At 49.3% G+C, this 18,144-nt stretch overlaps 2 protein-coding genes across 65 annotated transcripts in view; one reads left to right on the forward strand and one right to left on the reverse strand.

The window, feature by feature from the left end:
- The window catches only part of MAP1A (microtubule associated protein 1A), a 53,506-nt gene extending 48,664 nt beyond the window's left edge, over positions 1–4,842 (forward strand). For all 15 annotated transcript variants that reach the window (XM_086848584.1, XM_086848590.1, XM_086848586.1 and 12 more), the window contains 2 exons: positions 402–634; positions 1,422–4,842. In XM_086848584.1, the coding sequence (XP_086704710.1) occupies positions 402–634; positions 1,422–1,577 (389 nt within the window). In that variant the 3' untranslated portion in view covers positions 1,578–4,842. The remainder of the gene's footprint in view (positions 1–401; positions 635–1,421) is intronic.
- A 1,899-nt stretch (positions 4,843–6,741) lies between these two features.
- The window catches only part of PPIP5K1 (diphosphoinositol pentakisphosphate kinase 1), a 43,937-nt gene continuing 32,534 nt past the window's right edge, over positions 6,742–18,144 (reverse strand). For 19 of the 50 annotated variants that reach the window (XM_086848666.1, XM_086848669.1, XM_086848668.1 and 16 more), the window contains 3 exons: positions 9,619–9,756; positions 9,097–9,210; positions 6,742–8,501 (listed from right to left, as the gene is read on the reverse strand). In XM_086848666.1, coding sequence (XP_086704792.1) covers positions 7,825–8,501; positions 9,097–9,210; positions 9,619–9,756 — 929 coding nt within the window. In that variant the 3' untranslated portion in view covers positions 6,742–7,824. Of the gene's footprint in view, positions 8,502–9,096; positions 9,211–9,618; positions 9,757–14,372; positions 14,553–16,367; positions 16,410–16,967; positions 17,031–18,144 lie in introns of all 50 variants that reach the window. The other 31 variants (XM_086848661.1, XM_086848658.1, XM_086848646.1 and 28 more) reach the window with 4 other exon arrangements.

Raw genomic sequence — 18,144 nt, forward strand, 5'->3', positions numbered from 1 at the left:
AAAGGATAGCATACAAAAGCCATCATAATGGGGGAGGCTGTGTGTTTAAGTAGTAGTTTATTAACAAAAATTAGGACTAAATATTAATTGGGATGACACCTCTGCACAAGTTACTAATAGAGATTTTTGATTCCCTTCCCCAGAACAAAAGCTCCTGATCCTAAAGCTTTCCAATCCCTCCCCCAAAAATAGCAGAACTTTCTTTCCCTCCCAAGACCTGTGACAGCACTGGCCCAGAAATGCACCCAGGTCACCTCTGAGCAGCGGAGCATGGATAAGTCTCAACTTCAATGCTGCAATGGAAAAGTCTTTTTTCTGGAATCCAGGTCCTTCTGTGTTAATCTGAGTGTTTGTCCCTTGCAGAAGGGTTTTCATAGCCTCTTGTTTCCTTTTTTCCAAAGCTTCCAATAGCCCTAAGAGCAGTTTGTCTGTGCCTATGGGTCCACCCGTCTATGTGGACTTGGCCTACATCCCCAACCACTGCAGTGGGAAGAACACAGATCCAGAGTTCTTCAAGCGGGTTCGAGCATCTTATTATGTTGTGAGTGGAAATGATGCAGCCAATGGAGAGCCAAGCCGTGCAGTGCTGGATGCACTCCTGGAAGGGAAGTCTCAGTGGGGAGAGAACCTGCAGGTAGGTCATGGAAAGGCAAAGGAGTGTGTCATGCTTTTGATGTCACAAGTGGTCAGAAGAAGCAGATAAGTCCTCTTTTCCACATTCTCCTGAGGGGAGGAAGCATTAAGAGATCCTACACTCCTCCTTAGCTACTGCAGGATGAACCTATCCTCAAGCAAAATCAAGCACCAACACTAACTGAATTTTCATCAGTCCCCCACACCCAGTGGCATCTGTTGCTAGCCTGGCTTGCTGAAGATTTTTCTGACAGCAACTTACTAATAGAGCTTTTAAACAAGAATATTCTGTAACACAGTTCTCACTTAGGCAGGCTTGCAGGACACCCCAGGGGGCACTCCTGAAGACATGTACAGAAAGGTGTGTGTGTATGGTCTTCCAGATGAAGCAGCCTTGTATTTCGAGGTCCCTGAGTTGTACACTGGTCAATGGGTACATAGTGTCCATTAACACTGACACTGCCAGCATTGTTCCTTTTCACACTGAAGGATCTTTCTGAGGCTGTTTCTGCAGCTCCAGAGCACGATGCTCTCCCCTGCACTGCAGCCATTCTCAGCATTATGGTGTCAGTGTTGCCACTTTGCAGCCAGTTCAGAGCCCCATTGTGCTGGTACTCTATAAAAAAAAGCTCTGCCTCAGAACCCGACATCTGAAAGACATTAAATAGAACAAGCAGTACCAAGGGTACAGTGTTCCAAAATTAACAAGAAATTTTAGTCTCAGCTCCTATGGGCATTGTTTGTCACTGCAATTGTTCTCAATCATCCCTGCTGCTTTCTTTTCCCAGGTGACATTGATCCCAACACACGATACTGAGGTAACACGAGAATGGTATCAACAGACCCATGAGAAACAGCAGGAGCTGAACATCATGGTACTGGCAAGCAGCAGCACTGTTGTGATGCAGGATGAATCTTTTCCAGCCTGTAAGATTGAATTCTAAATCTCCCACATTTTGTGTTCATCCATTGACTCTTCAATCACCGATGCAACATGAGAGACACCATCTAATCACAGTCCAGTTCTTCTCTGGTTTAGTCCTCTACATGGTTCCCATTTGTCAGGCAATCGGGTATCCATCCTGCTCAGCACTGGATGCCATGAGGAAGAAGTGCAGGGCTCTGTAATTTTCTGGACTGAGCTAAGAGTTTGTGCAAGAGCAGTTGCAGGCCAGGGGCACTTTCACCTTCCCTGCTTTATTCTGCTGCCTGTACAGTTTCTGTAGACTATCTTGGCTGCCTTGCTGCTGTGAGAGCTTGTTCTACTCTCTTCCTGGCTGCCTTGCCATTTAACCTGTAGCACCATGAACCTCACCTTTCTGGTGAGGGCTGAAGTGCTGCTGCTGCTGCTGCTGCATGCAGAGAGTGCACAGGAGGCAGGGGGCAGAGGCGAAATCTAACTTGCAAAGAAATTGCACCAGGGAGATGAGGGAAGGCAAAACCCTCTGACTGTAATATGACAGTGAAGGTCATTCTTCCATCTCCTCTCCTGAGCATACAGGAGGTGTTCTGAGCAAGAGGACCTGTACTCCAACTAGGCATGACCACCACATGCCAGATTGGCAGATTTCTGTCCCAAGTGCTTTCCTGTGGCATCCTGCACCACCTGATTGCTGTGCTCAGGGAGCTGGGATGAAGGACATGGCAGTGGGAGGGGAGGGTTCAGCACATTCCTAACTTGCTAACTTGAGCATTGCACACACAGCAGCCAGCTGACTCCTGCCCACCAGCTGTGTGGCAGGAGGAGGCACAGAGAGGCTGTAGCCTAAACAGTTACACAAAAAGAGCATCCAAACGCACAACTACAGCCCCCTTAACAGCAGAAGGGCTGAAAAAAACCTTGGCCACTGTTGGCCCAGGATGTACAAGAAACCTCCCTGTCCCTAAACCAAAGGCTCTGGAGGACTGTGCTGAGGCAGCTGAGGAGCATGCAGGCCATGCTGGGGGCTGGTGCCCAGCTAGTGTGGCTGTGGTGTGCCAGCTTGCATGCAGCAGCCATCTCCTCGCTGCCTGTGTGCCAGGGTCCAAGCCTTATAGCTGTGTTCAAGCTTTTTGTTGTCCCGCAAGTGTCCAGGATGTGGGGAATAGAACTTGTGGTGTGAGGGAAGAGAAGGCCCTTCCCAAAATACTCGGGAAAAAGTAGTTTATCAAGTGTAGTCATTCTCAGTTCCTCCTCATTGTGGCAGGGATGTGTTGACAGCAGAGGTGAGGTACTGCTCATCCCTGTGGTTCCACTTTGCAGCTTGTTCCCTGGCCTATGCATCTGTGGGCATCTGTCCTTGCTCTCTGGATGTCCTGGCAGAAACACCAATTTGTGCCACGAGTGCAGTGTGGCTATTGAACAGCCACCCAGAACCTCCTTGGCACACAGACCTGCTTCAGCACGGGAGACACGTTCTCCCAGCAAGGAGTGAGGTGTTCAGGTGCACGAAGCCTGCAGCATCCATGAGCTGCATTTGCCACGTCCAAGAGACCTGACAGACGATCTTACCACAAAGACAGCCTTTCTGTAAGACAGAGAGAGTGGCAGCAGGCTGTGTTCTGGGGAAGAAGGAATGAGATGGAAAGCTGTGCTGCAATGGTTGACAGCACAAAGTGTTTCCATCTGCTGTGACACCCACTGTGCTTGGCCCTGAGCAGAGGGCTGACTCCACCATGAGCATCCCTGAGCCCTGTGTTGCACTTGCCTGGGACACTTCAGTCTCAGTGCTAGTTTTCTGGCAGGTGCCATGAAGAAAATGCTGCTTAGAAACCTGCTCCTAGCACTAAAATGGAGTTTCTAGGGAAATGGTCTATTTTGCATTTTAATTTATATATTTATTTTTTTAATGTTAAGCTGCATTTTGTGTTGATTTAATATTTTAATTTATACATGTTAACATGATACCATGTCCTTTTAGTGTCAGTTCAGAGGTTTCTCAGTACTAATACTAACATGCTGCAATTTAAACAAAACAAAAAGACCGTAGAGAACTTGTGGGCAACAAAAATGTTTCTCCAAGGCTATGTCTAAAACCCAGCAGCTGTAGGACAAGGCCTGAGGCCAGCAGCCTCCCCAAGGCACAGCCAGCTCTTTGGATATGGCCCTTGTTAGGAGTATGTGAGCTTACTCAGGGCTTTTAGCAAATCCCTGCCCTGTGCTGTGTTCATTTTAACCATGAAATCACACCGTGTCTGCCAGCATAATAAATGTCATTCTCTGTACCCTGATGGGGTCAGCATTCATGAATGTTGGTTCTGGCAATTGCAGGCACTAAAACACCTGCACCTGCCCCTCCTGGGAATGCTGGGGGGCTTTGCCTGCAGTGCTTTGGAGAGACCCTGGCTCACCCGCCACAGTGGCAGCTGCCGGATGCCAGACACCAGAGGCACAAGCATGGCCCTCCTGGGCTCCCTCTGCGTAGCTAGATGTAAAAGCTAATGCACTAACTTTAGATAAACCCACACATGAATGTTTTCTCAATTTCAAACTTGAAGCAATTCTGACTAAGCAGCATTAATAGTGAGGCTTTGTGAGGTGCCTGCATCCTCTGGGCAGGAGCGTAGCCACGGGTGGATTCCAGGAGGAATTCCCTCCACGCTCTGCTCTTGCCCTCTGCAGCTCTGCTGCTTAGCTACCTTTATCCTACACCAGTTTACTTCCCTGTCCTCAAGGCTCTACATTATTTTCAGTTTTTGTTGCAGTCTGTCCTGCCTTGAGCTTCTCTCATGCCCTATTTCCTTCTCCCCTCCACCCCTTTCCATCTTAAAAAAAAAAAACTACGGGAAAAAGACTTATGAAAATGCTGATTTGTAGAGTCTGACCCTGCTCAGGCCACAGGAGCCAGCAGGACCCACCCGGAGCCAGAGGTAATACAACATTAATAGAGAGAAACAGTTAAACTCTGCTTTTGCTTGTTTCTGCATGTGGGCAACAACGCGTACTCTTCCTGTATGTAATAGGTAAAAAATACTATTTTAAACCTATAATTAAAAAAGTGAACGTCTTAACTGTATTGAAATGGCATCTTGTGCTCCTAGCTTCTTCTATGCTAAATGTTTTAAGAAGAGAGCCCTAATTCTTTTCTTCAGAATCATATTTCTATTTGACTTTAGTTCCTTGAGTTCTGTCCTTTTGCCCATTTCCACGTGAAACACTCTGTAACTAACTGCTGTCAAGAGAGGAGCCCAACACGTTAATAATAAAGCCACATTAACTGCAAACGAGAACATCTCCAGTGGTTTCCAGCTGTTCTTTCAGTGAGCCCACGCTCGTAGGCAGGAGCACACAGGTATGGCTGCCATGCCACCCTCCCATGCCTCCCAGCTCAGGCGAACCCCAGCTTTTCCATCAACACCCCACCCTCACCAGCAGCTGCTGAACTTTCCTGTGACTCAAAGGGACATGCACACAAGGCCACAGAGCCAGTCTGGACAGCCAGCCCTCCATGCTTGGCCCCAGGAGGGTGACTAGTGTGTCCCTCCTGGGGAACATCAGGGACTCTTGCACAGCTGGCTAAGGGCTGTGGGAGGGAAATCAGTTCCTGATAATCCAGAGAGGAGCCTGGTGTGGCCTGTCTGCCATGCAACACCACCACTCCTCACAGTTCCCAAATCATGCATTCCACTGTAGCCCCCTTCCTGTTCCTGCACTTTTTGGGAATGGGTCTCAACTCTGCCCAGTGCTGCTGGCTCTCTTTGAACTGCAAGGGTCTCTAGCCCTGTGGCAGGCAGCACACCTGCTGGCTTGGGACCTGCATACCTGGGATTTCATGCTGCCTGACCCCATTGCAGCAGTTGGGCTTTTACACCTCTGCAGAACTCTGACCTGACCTCCAACAGGGGAATTCACTGTCTTTCAGCTCTTTCAGCTACTTACCAGAAAACTAGGACAGCTGCTGCTCTGTGCTGCAGCTCTGTTCCTGTGCTGGAACACAGAAGAGGCTGATGCCCAGTTATTCTGTTCCTGCCTGCCTGTCCTCAGAAGGAAACCATGGCACAGGTGGATGTCAGGGAAAAAGAAAGCAGGTTCTGTGCTACAGTCCTCAGGAGAGAGGCCATCATTGCCACAGAGCACACCACAGCCTGTGCAGGGCCTGATGGAGAGCTCAGGACAGCTGCCAAACCTGGTGCTGATGGGAGGACCCACGAACTGTTCCCATAAACCAGGAACTATTTCCACACACAGCTACTTTTCAGGGAAATGAGCACTGTCTCTGGCCATACTCCAGCTAATCAAGGTCCTGTGACTGCAGTGCATTTTCCAAAGGTGTGCAGTGACAAGCATCGGGCTCTGTAGGGGTCACCTGAGAACCACATGCCCACCCCACAGGGCCCTGCTCCACACCCCTCTTGGCAAAGACACCCTGCAGCAGTTGCTGTTGGGTTCATCGTGGTAACCACCCTGCCCAGGCACTGTCCTCCAACAGAAGCATGCAGGTCCTGGCAGGAGATGGTGGCTGGTGCTCAGTTGTGTCAGCCAGTGCTGGTGGCAGCAGGTGCCACAGGCCTTTGCCCATGCAAAGGTCCAGGGCAAGGACTGTGGGTAGTGTCTGAGGGGAAATCTCATGCTGCTCAGTCACCTGTGGTCCCTAAGCCAGTGCTGGGGCCAGGGGTGGCCATGGCCAAGGTCTCTGTGCAGATGTTGATGCAGGGAGAGCAGAGCGCAGGGCAGGGGTACCCTCCCACCCAGTGCTGCACTCTGGGCAGCTGCATGACTGCTCTGTTTCCAGTGCAAGTAAACATGACCTTTCTTACGTGCCCAAACTGGCAGCTCAGGATTACTGGGCATGAGGAAAAGGACATGACACCCAGGCTGTGCTTGAAGTGAGAGGAAGGTGTGGACCAAGTGAAAGGAGCTGAAAACACCATCCCAGTGTCTTCATTCTACCACAAACCTCCCCTGAGACCTGGCATGCCAGGAGCTCCTCCCAGTATGACCAGTTCCCCCATGTAGGAAAATGGGGTTTTTTTCCTGGCCTGGAGCCTGTGCAATTGCTCCAGGTGTGACTCTAGCTACAGCTGCTCTTCTGGGACAACAGAGCATGAGCAGGGCTTACTATTCCAGGCACCTGTAAGTTTTGGCACATACACGCTGCTGCCTAGTCAACATCAGAGACAGAGAGACACTGGACCCACAGCATGGATTTACTGTGAACACACATTGTCACAACACAGCATAGATCTTTGGGCACAGCTTCACAAAAACACAGATCCTAGCTACAGATGGACACACAGATTTGTCCATAAATACAGGAGGAGTAGGAAGCACAGCCCTGGCCAGCACTCAGGATGCGGCAGGGACACCCGTATCAATCTTGCCCTCAGGCTTGTGCTCACGAGGCATTTACATAAATATACATTAAATAATTTTCATTTTATATATAATAAAGATTTTTCCTTATTGATGTCTAATAGTCCTGAATTATCAAAATAGCAGTTTCTTTTAATCCCTGTCACCAAGACTTCAGAGCTGTACCCTACATGATCCTTGGGGATGAGAAAAAAACCAACTTGTGTGTGTCCTCCCTGCACATCTCTCTCAGGCTGAATCCCCAGGCTCCTGCCTGCCCCAGCCCAGCAGGGAAACATCCAAGGCCAAGCCAAAGAGATGTTTCCTTGCAAGTGGCATTAAAACCTGATGCCCTCACTACCCTTCTTTTCCACACTCATTCAGAATGCTTTCTGCCTCTGCTAGTTTTCCTGCCATGGACTCTATGGACCTGATTTTGGTGGCCAGCAGTGGGAATTGAGAGAGGAAGAAAGGAACAGAGAGGAGGTTTGTGGTTGTGATGGATCTGATTAATTGGGGCCCAAAACGTCTTTTTTTGAAGGATGTGGGCCAAAAAGTCACAAGGAAGGATATGACCCCTTTGGAGACGTACCACCCTAAAAGCCTTGGCTGTACTAGTCCTCTAATGCTGCTGTCCCAGTGAGCACAAAGCCCTTGGAACACCAGTGCAGCACCATGTCCCTGCTCCATGGAGGTGCCATGCCGGTACCAAGATTGCATTGTTGTTCATTTAACGAGGCAAACAGTCTTGCTGAATGGCAAAGAACTGGCTTGTGGAGGAGCAAAGCAGTCTCTTCCACACCACAGAGTCCTGTGGCCCTGGGACAAGGCTTCTTTGCTATGGACCACCAGCTGTGTAAGGTGCCATGCAGGAAGTTGGGCTGTTTTCAGGCTAGAAGTGCTTGCTGTCCAGTAAGCCACTAATTTTGCTGATCCTTCTGATACAGCAGCTGCAGTTCCTCCACATTCTTCTCAGGAGGCAGTGGTGGCACCTGGCACAGGTGACTAGAGAGAAGCTGGTCTGACAAAACACTGTCCCCCAGCAGCTCCTTGCCTGTATGCTCTGGGTCCAACACCTCTCCCAGCAGCTCCTCTTCACACGGCACCAGGACCTCCTTGGACAGCCCAGACTGATCCAGGCCAGTCCTTCCCCTAACAGACCCCTCATCTAGCTTTGCTGTCTCCCCAACTAGCCTCAGGTCAAACCCTTCACCACACTTTGAGTTTCCTATGTTTCTTGGCTCTAATATTTCCTCAGACGGTTTTTCTTCATCCAGCTCCCCCATGCTCTTCTCTTCTGACAGCTCCTTCTTGCACAGCTCCAGGATCCTGCCTGGCTCTGGGCCCTTATTCCAGATGAGTGTCTCAGGGGCACTTGGCTCGGCTACTGACAGCTCAGACATGCCCCCCTGTATGTCGAGCCCTCTGCCTGGAGCTTGACTCTCTTCCTGCTCAGGGGACCGGCTGGTCAGCTGCTCCTCACTTTTTGGGGGGCTGATAGAAAGTTTCTCAGTAAAGCTGAAACGAGCACAGTTGTCCACGGAAGTTGGGGAGGATGGGCCTGCACTGGAGACAGTACTGGAGGGGCCACTGCTGTCTGCAAAGAGGAAGAAAAATCTTAAAACACGTAGCTGGTATTTCCCCACCCGAACCGTCACAGCCCTGCAGTTCTACAACCAAGAGGTGAGGGCTGTCTGTGTGCCAAGTGACCTGTCAGGGACTCACAGCTGGTCTTGGGCATTTCTGGCAGCTCAGCTGATGAAGACCCAAGCACAAAAAGCACAATTCCATCTTGTAATCCAGTGCTATGCTGGCATACAGCCAAGAGTGGATTCTGTTCTCACAGTACAAAATGTGATGTTTGGCTTGAAAATGAATACAAATTTATTTCATTTCCTTACTATTATGGAACAATCCCAGCTTCAGGGTGCTCATCCTGGTTCCTGACACACTGAGTATTGAGTACTGAGAGTCAACACTAGAGAAAGAAATATTCTCTACTAATGGTTATTCCTGCTTTATATTGCACAATAAGCAAAACTACAGAAATGCCTAGATTGTATCTAATTCCAGTAAAGGAGGAGAATTAAACAACTGTTTTCAGCCAGACTGGTTCCCTGACCTTGCTGACTTCACAAACTTCCCTCCTTCCCCTTCACATTTGTCCCTGACAGAAAGGGGAGCACACTCACACCAAGGGGGCTTATCCGAACGCTGGCGCAATGGCAAGGACGATGATGACAGGATTTGCTGGGACATGAAGGGGTCTCCTGGTATCTGGCTGCCAATCATTGAATCAAACAAAGCTTCAAGAAAAAAAATACACAGATCAGTATATATTCTGACAGACAGAAAGGAATGGCTCATAGCCCAGCAGCCATGAGCAGGCACTCCAGAAAGAGCTAAAAACCAGTGCCAATTCAGAGCCATGCCTGCCCATCAGCTCCTGGGAATCTGAGGCTCAGATTTCCAAAGCTGGAGCTTGTATCCTCATCACTATACCCATCAGCTACAGACAGACCTGACTGGTTATTTGTCAAGTAAATGGCCTAGGATGGCTCTAAGCAGGGTCCCATGGCTCATTCCTGGGCTAGAACACTTTGGGGCAGGCTCCAGGGACTGCACTTATCTCCTGTCAGGTTGATCTGTCCCAAGAATGTAAAAGACCAAGGGTGCTCGTTGCCTTGCCAGAGACAAGCCCACCTGACCAGTACCTGCGGTGGACTGGACATGTGATTCACTGCAACTCCTGCACACGGCTGTCAGGAACTCGTTGACCTGCCGCAAAGAGAGGGAGTTGTGCAGAGTCTCCAGGGGATAAATGGTGGGAACCATGGAACAGCCTTCAAAACCTGGAAAGAGACCCAATCAGAAAATGAATAGAAGAAACAGCAGGGTAAATCCATGCAGGAACACTCATGGCTGAAGGAGCTGGGCACTCTGGGAATCAAACAACAGGCACACTCAGGCCTCAGGTCATCTCTTCTAGCCCAAGAAAATCACCACGAAGCAATCCCATGCAGTAACAGATCTGAAAGCAAGCACCTGGGTACACATGGAGGGGAGATGAGAAAAAATATCTGGCAGCTGCCACTTTAGCTGCTGAGCCTGGGACAGTTAAAATACACAGCCATGACAGAGAACTTGGCACAGAGCTCGGCACAGTGCTCCCACTTATGGAAGCCAAACAGAATCAAAGTGGTGCCGACAGAATTTCCATTAAAAGATGTCCCACTGCTGGGGCCCCTCTGCCTGGCACAGCCCCCTCTCCACACAGCAGGGAGCACATGCTGTGGCAGCCACAAGGAGCCACAGAACCTCCCTGTCACAGCAGCCCCCGTGCAGCCCTGACAGGCTGTGTCCAAAGGAAGGGCTGGGTAATCATTTGAATTACTTGTCCCCTCAACTAGACTTCACTGCCAGCAAACCCAGAATGAGCAGAAATAGGCACCTCAGCATGTAACAGACACTTGCTCAGAGCTAAGCTGCATCCCAACCATTCAGAATAAATCCTTTGCTGCTCAAGCCAGCAGAGCATCACAGCAAAGTATCTTCCTCTTCATCTCAGCATCCTGAAAATTCTCTGTGGAACCAAGCCAACATGAACTGTCAGAGAAGCAGAGAAGAAACAGATGAGTCCCTGGGTATATGGAATGCTCTGCATCTCTCAAGTTTAATGGCCTCTCAACTACTCAAGGTTGGGCTTCCCATTCTGTGACACACCCCCTCCCCCAGTCTCCTCCAAGGACCTCAAAAAGACTCCGGAAAGGAACTGTGTTTATTTCTATAGAGAAGGAAAAATATTTTGAAATGCAAGTAAGAATTATTGATGCAATCTCTGGTAGGATGTCTGCCCAGCATGCTGATAGGATAAAACTGACTCCTGCAGCTTGGGAGCACCTCAGGAGAAGCCCCAGAGCACCTGTATGTGTAGTGCAGACAGTCACCTCCAGGAAATGCTCTACTCCAATACCCTCCCCCAAGCCAGTCCGGCAAGAGGCAAGGAGCATGAGCCATGAAGGTGTTCACTGCAATAAATAAATAACAGCTGGCGGAGATAAAGAATCCTCCAGAGAGCTCACGAGGTTACCTATGCCACAAAGGGCCTACAAACATAGTTCAAGGCAGGAAGGATAACAAGTCCTCGGCTAGGATGAAGAAACGTAAGACACGGGAAAGAGACCACATTCTTCTGTCTGTTGCTGAGAAGTCCTGAGAGTGGAAGTGCTGAGCAAGGAAGAATGTATGTTCCTTATTTTCTCAGAGGCCTCCTGGGAGACAGAGCTAAAGGAAAAGGGTGAGGGCAAAACTTAATCATGTGTGATAGTTGTGGAGCAGCCCAGTTTGAAGCTGATGTCAGTTCACAACAGAATCTTATTTGATAGGGGCCAAAGTTGGCTCAGGTATTGGGGTCTCTAAAGAAAAAAAGGAAGTTTAAATATAAGATAGGGCAAAGCAATGTTGTTATAAGATACACTGGGGGCACCAACTAGGAACTAAGTGCTTGGGTTCCCCTCTAGCAAGATGAGGAAATCAAAGGTCCAACATTAAAAGAAACATTAGGCACTGACACAGAGCTGATGTATCCCCAAAGTGCCAGGTGCCTCCTTACGCAGCTCTGCACAGTGCTGTGCCACTGCACCACTCTCAAGCAAGCAGAGTAAAATGGCCAAAGTTTCCTCTTTCAAGGTGGAGGAGTACTGGCTTCAAGGAATCCCTCTCATTTGTGTATGGGACCCCACTTCCCTGCACACCTCCACAGACCTGCTGAGCTGCTGAGGAGAGGCCAACGGTGGCTCACAGCACCACAGCACAGCTCAGGCAGCAGCTACCACTACGGATCACAATCCCCATGTGTCTGCAGTGAAGGCTCCAGCCAGTGATGGACCACACACAGTTAGCAAAGAACCAACCCTTTCGAGAAGGGGCAAGAAAATGTGAGAGCAAGCCACAGGAACCATCCCAGACTGAGTTACCCTGTGCTGACAGTGCAGCTACTGCTAATGCTCCCCCAAACTCTGTCCTGGGGCCTGAAGGGCAGGAGTCTGTGATGCAGATAATGGCACAAGCAACTGGACAGAACTCCATCCATTTTGTACCAATATCCAACAGCAGCCCACAAAGGAAGTTCTGTGTGCCAGCTCCACTGGAGTGAAGAAGCACTTGTCCGGTCTCAGCACAAACAAAAGCACTCACCAGGCTCCTCTCTGACATCCATGATCAGTCCACCCCTATTTTCTTGGACAAACTCCAACATGCCACGTGTATATTGTATATGAAGGGTTAATGAGTCTAGACAGCATATGTGACTATCTAGTCATTTGCCCCAAACATCAGTGACCCACAGCTCAGAATTACTCTGGACATTGTGTGTCTCTCCCATATTCTCATCTCCCTCTGAACTCAGTTAAGCTCCCAACATCCCCAGATACAGTGGTATGGAGCTTGGAAAAAAACCACTTCTGTGTGAAGTGTCTCAACTCACTCCATTAGAAACCTTCTTGCTCCTGGAACTACATGAAACTGTGGATCCCCACCCCTCAGACCACTATTACAAACATCCTTCCCAGATTTCTAATTTTGCAAATTTCTACCTTTTCCACAGTGTCTCAAGTGGTGGTGGTCAGATCAGAGCCCACTGTTTTATACATAAGAGTTTGGGGCTGTTTGCCTTTGTAATTTAAATTTATTTACATTGGACATCACTGCTAGTTTCCTGCTCATCATCACTGGGCCGCTGTCTGTCCACAGCTGACCTTGGCTTCAGTAGCACTGTGATTCATTACCAACATGAACTTACTTCACACTATTCTTTTTCCCAGCTATGACCACACAGGTTCCCAGACATTCCTTCAGGGCTCCACTGTTGATCTTTCCAACTACGGGTGCCAACTGCATACTTTTGACTCACTGATTCTATCTTCTAATTCATGTTTCTTTTGTGTGGATAGAAGTACAGTGGAAAGTCAAGAAAGGACAGAATAATGCAGTTTTCACAAGGAAGAAACCTGGGCTGTTAACTGTGTCTGCTCTAAGAGCCTCAGCAGGAATCCCAAACATCAATGAACTGTGGGCTTGCTGATGGACTGGGAAAACAGCATGAACTCAGTGGTGGAGATTTGATTTCCAGCTGGGAGGGCTGCTGTGCTGGCAAGAAGTTATGCCTGTGTTTGGCTGTACTGGGGCAGGATGCACCTCCCAGCAGCCTGCTGTGTCCAAACACTGAGCTCATTTCTTCTCCCCACCCGAGCTCGTGAACATGGCCAAGACTCAGCAGGGAAAAGCTCAGCCCTGGGACTGGAGCAATCTGCTGTGACCCACAATCTCCTCCCTTGAAGCAGTTCTGCTCCTCTTTAGCATTTGTTTCCAGGAGACCAAGGAATTGTCCTAATTACATGTGAAAAGCAACTAACTGTCTCCAAATTGCCTGCTTGACAGAAAGGGCCTAATCAAGAGAAAACAGACTGTGTAAGAAAAATTCTCATCTTCCAGACTCTGAAAATGCTCCATCCTGCTGCTTCACTACATGGAAGGCTGCACTGCCCGTTCCACCTGTGGGTCTGAATGGAAAAGGGGGTCCATGCATCACACCACACAGCTCAGCAAGCCACATGCTCCCAGCAGCTCCTGTGGCACAGGTAAACCTCAGCAGCCAGCCCCAGCTTGCTGCCTCCTTCACGGAGCAGCAATCTTTCTGCCTGTGTGAGAAGCACCAAGGCCTCCAAGCACCAGACTGCCCATCTGTGGTGGAGGCTGAAAAACACCAGAGAAACAGCAGCGAGCTTTGATTTATAGCATCTGCATTCAATGCTGAAGTTGCCTACCTCTTCCCACCAGAGACAGGACACACTGAGAGGCCCTACCAGGCAGCACAGATGCCATGCAGTGCAGCCACACAGAAGCTCAGCTCTACCTTGTCTTAACTCAGTCTCTCTAGATACAACACACCCACAAGCACTCACTTCCCCAAAATTTCCACAGCAAGTTCACTCAGCTTGTGACCAGCTGCAGCACCTCTTCAATCTCTTCTTCCTGTACTCTCACTACTCACTTTGGTTCCTCCATTGCTAAGGGGACACCCTGTGGCAGCTCATCAAGACCTGCACAGAGCATCCATGCCAGCAGGGCATCCCATCGATACAAGCTCAGCACCTACCCCAAAGGGAGCTTAAGGGCTTACCCTGGCTAAAGGAAGGAGGCAACAAACAATTGCCAAAGATGGAAAGAGCAGTTACAGCCACATGGGGAGTGAAGGCTCTGTGTGGAAAGGCTCCTGCCTAAGGCTCCAAGACTGCTGGTACAACAGCCCACACAGCTTGCTGCAGCAGCAGCCCAGAGACTTTGGGCATTTGGTGAGGGAAACGCTTTCTTTTTTTCAGAAGCAAAGCATACTTTGCACTCTCAAGCAGACAGTGGTCCCTGCTCAGCTACAAGAGCACGGGACAGAGGCAGCTGCAGCGTGCAGTACCGTAAAGACACTCCAAGTCATCCTGCCCTGAGATCAGCCAGCTCCTGAAGAGGCGCAGGTGGTAGGAGCACTGCTGCAGGTGATGGGCTAGGGTGGCATCCAAGGAGATGGTCCGGCTCGTGGCACAGTCAGAGGAAAAACGCCGTAGCAACTGGGCAACGTGCTGGTGCTCCAACACATCTGGAGGAGAGGGGCCACAGAGAGTGAGAGGAGAGGGGCAGGTACAGCTGGGGACAGAGAAACTGTGGAGATGTGGGGATGGAGCTGCCAGCACCAGGGCCGCTGCGTAAGAAGGACCCACACACACACTGAGCCAAATCCCTCCCACAGGTCAGGAATGCCCTTAAGAATTATGTCCCCCCAGTGACACCAGGGCAGACTCCCACCCAGCCCAGGTTTTGCCCAGCTGCAGCACAGGGCAGTGCCTGAGCAGCAAGGGTTCATTTTTGCAAGGGAAAGTCTGAGAATTGAATAATTTTTAGGACACATTCCAAGTCCAATGCAGTTCACGTTTGCCTAGATAAAACGATCGGGCTCAGGGCCAGACTGGCCCTCCTGCAGCTGAGACAAGAAATCCAGACTGCTAACAGTGTTTGTCCTGCATCCAAGCACAGCCAGGCACATCAGCACGAGGAAAGGGCATATGGCCCAGCATCAAATGAGCAGAGGCTGTGCAAGGGACCTGGGGGGCAGCAGGGTCTGACTGAGAGCTGAATGCAGAGAGTGCACAAGAACAGAGGGAGCACAGAAGCACTGACTTTCCCTGTCTTTGAGAACAGCACTGTGCAATCTCCTGTGATGTCCTTGCATGACAGACAAGACACCAGCATGCAGGCATGTCTTCTCCCTATACACAGCCTCAGGACTCGTGTCATCCACCCAAGACTTGTGCAACCAGGGCATAAACTATCTGGCCTGATGCAGTGCTTGACCACTACCCTGATTCATCCATTCCATTTCTCCACACAGAGGCACCTCTTCAGAAACAAAATCCAGACTCAGAGCTGGGAACACTTTTTGATTCAGTTTTTTAAGTGGTTCATGGGGTAAACATCCCTCCTGCTCAAAGCAGTACCAATCCTAAACCAAATATCCCTAACTTTGAGCTCTCACTTGCTAGACCCTGTCTTTGTTTTCTTGATTAAGAAGCACTTTGCCATCAGAAATATTAATTTGGTTTATGGGAGAAACATGATGCCCGGTTTTGATGCTATTGTATTTGGAGCAGGGGCAACTGCTTTATAGCATGTCTTAGGAAAGGCTGGAACTTGGTACAACCTTTGCAGGCAAGATAGAACAACACACCCTGCTGACATACACCGTGCGATCTCCGATGGTGTCCAGACATACAGACAAACCAAGCAGTTGGCCACTCTGGGAAATCCAAAACCAAGCAAGCAGAGAATAAGCTCCCTCTAGTTATTTGAAACAGTAAAGCCACAGTGAGCTGCCCTTTCCCATTTCATCCTTCCCAAAATTTTGATTTTCAGAACAGTCTTCTGAATTCCTTTCATCTTCCAGATTACACCAAGCAGGATGTCTTCATACTCACAGGCTGCCTTGATCACATCAGGCAGAAATACTTGGTAGCGTTCAGTGATCTCCTTTGGTTCCAACTTGTCTCAGCAGCAGGAGCCATGCAAGAGGAGGGTGCTGTGAAACCTTTTACAAGTATCTGTGCAAGAGCTGGGGAGTAAACACTGGTTCAAGGCACCTGCTGTAACAGAGCTAGTGGCCTATAACCTCACAAACTCACACTTTGGTTGTCCAACAAGTAGCAACACGGAGCAGAGACAGTGAATTGCTCTGTCAGACATCTGTCACCAAGCCTTTCCAGAGATACAGGCAGGATGGGATGAAGCAGGTGATGCCATCCCAAGTAGCACCTTGGTTATCCCCTCCCCACAAGCCAGCACCATCCACCAACAGCAGACAAGTAAGAGCTCTGGAGAGACACAATTCACAGGGTAATGTCTGCAGAAAAGGTGAGCCTACCTGTGCCAACATCACCAGGCTTGGAGGAACCACAGGAGCAGCCTAACAGAGAGGTTTGACAGCAGGAAGCCATAAGTACTCCTGACATGTAAAACCAGGTGCACTTCCTTCTTTCCCATATACACTAGGCCCTTCCAGGTGACACACAGCTGTCCTACTGTTATTCTTGTTTTTATTCTGCAAATCTGCAGTGTAGAAACTGAGGACCTAAGCTGCTGATGCTTCATGATATGGAGTGGGCATCAGCCCCCAATCCAGTGGTATTCTCTCCCTGGTCCACACCCTTCTGAAAGGCCTTAATGTCATCACAGAGCTAAAGGCTGCTTTAGCAAAGCACTCACAGAGCCATGGCTTTTGCCTTTTCACCTGGAACAGAAACACCTCAGGGGAGAACAGAGGCGTCACTGAGAAGTAACAGGGTATGAGTGAGCACATTACTCACAAGGAGACAATGGAGGAAGGTGAAGCATGTTTGGACACCAGATACACAAACACAAAAATACCACAAGAAGACTAAGAGAAGAACATGTGCAGAGAAAACTGAATGTGAGCATGGGGTTAGAAGTGTGAGGGAACATCAAATCCAGAAAGCAAACATACCATTAGTCGGATGCTTTGCAAACGACACAGAAAATCGTTTTACGGCTGGCATAGACAAGAGCTCTGAGGAAATAAAAACAGATCATCTCAGTTAACAGCCTGCTTCAAAGGATCCCCCGACCTTCATACACTTGATTACACTTTCAGGTTCACCTTCCTGACCCCCACAACAGCTGCTCCCACTGGCACTGCTGTCGCACCCAGCACTCCGCCTGTGGGTCTGACCGAACCATTCTGCATCTCCCCTGCCCTTGCACTGCCCTGCCAGGGTCTCCCCAGCACCACACACTCAGCCACACTCTCAATCACTCTCAGTCAGCAACTCACACCTTCCCACCACACCAGGCTCAGTCCAGTGCAGAATACAGCCAAGCCATGCTTGCAGCCACCAGAGCACACGTCCCAGCAAGTAGCAGCACCACCGGAGGATGGTTCTCAGGATTCACCTCTGCCCAGGGAAAACAAACACTGTTCTGCAGAGGCACTAAAGAGTTGCAGCACAGGTACAGCTCAAAATAACCTCTTAATGCAAGCTATACAGAGCTATTTATGAATTTAAAGATAAACCACCTGAGTAGGGAAGAAGCAAAAGACCCATGAAGACATGCCTCTACAATTCCCTGCTCAGAACATTTCAGTACAGGGAAGCTTTGGGACACACCTGTCAGAGTGGTCCTCAGGCTTCTCCTGGCCATGCCCCAGGCCAGGCCAAGCTCTCCCATACAAATCACATATCAGAAAGACTGTGCAAGGACAGACACTGTGCATCTAATGGGGTGCAAACAGAGAGGCTTTAAAGGACATGGATTAGGCTCCATATGCACGCACACACACACAAGAAAAAAAAAAAAAAGAAGCTGGAAACTTTCTTTTTTTTCCCAAACTGGAAATTCCTCGGCTATCATGAAAAAGAATGGCCTGGATCAGACCATCTATACGTGGGATTTGATATGACACCCCAGGCTAATCACTTTTTTTGCTGCTATTTGGGATCTTTCAGGAAATAGTAGAAAATGCTTTTATTTCTCTTTCATGTTTCATGCATCCATTCTCCCTAGCCCATGGGGTGTGTATGCCTATCCCCCTCACCAGTGCACCAATGCATGCTCCACACCCGCAATGTGCTCCTATAGCCACATGCAGGGGCTTGGCCAAATAACGTATCTAAACCAACTCT

Source organism: Cyanistes caeruleus, chromosome 13 (genome assembly GCF_971803275.1).
Source record: "Cyanistes caeruleus chromosome 13, bCyaCae1.hap1.1, whole genome shotgun sequence".
NCBI lineage: Eukaryota > Metazoa > Chordata > Aves > Passeriformes > Paridae > Cyanistes > Cyanistes caeruleus.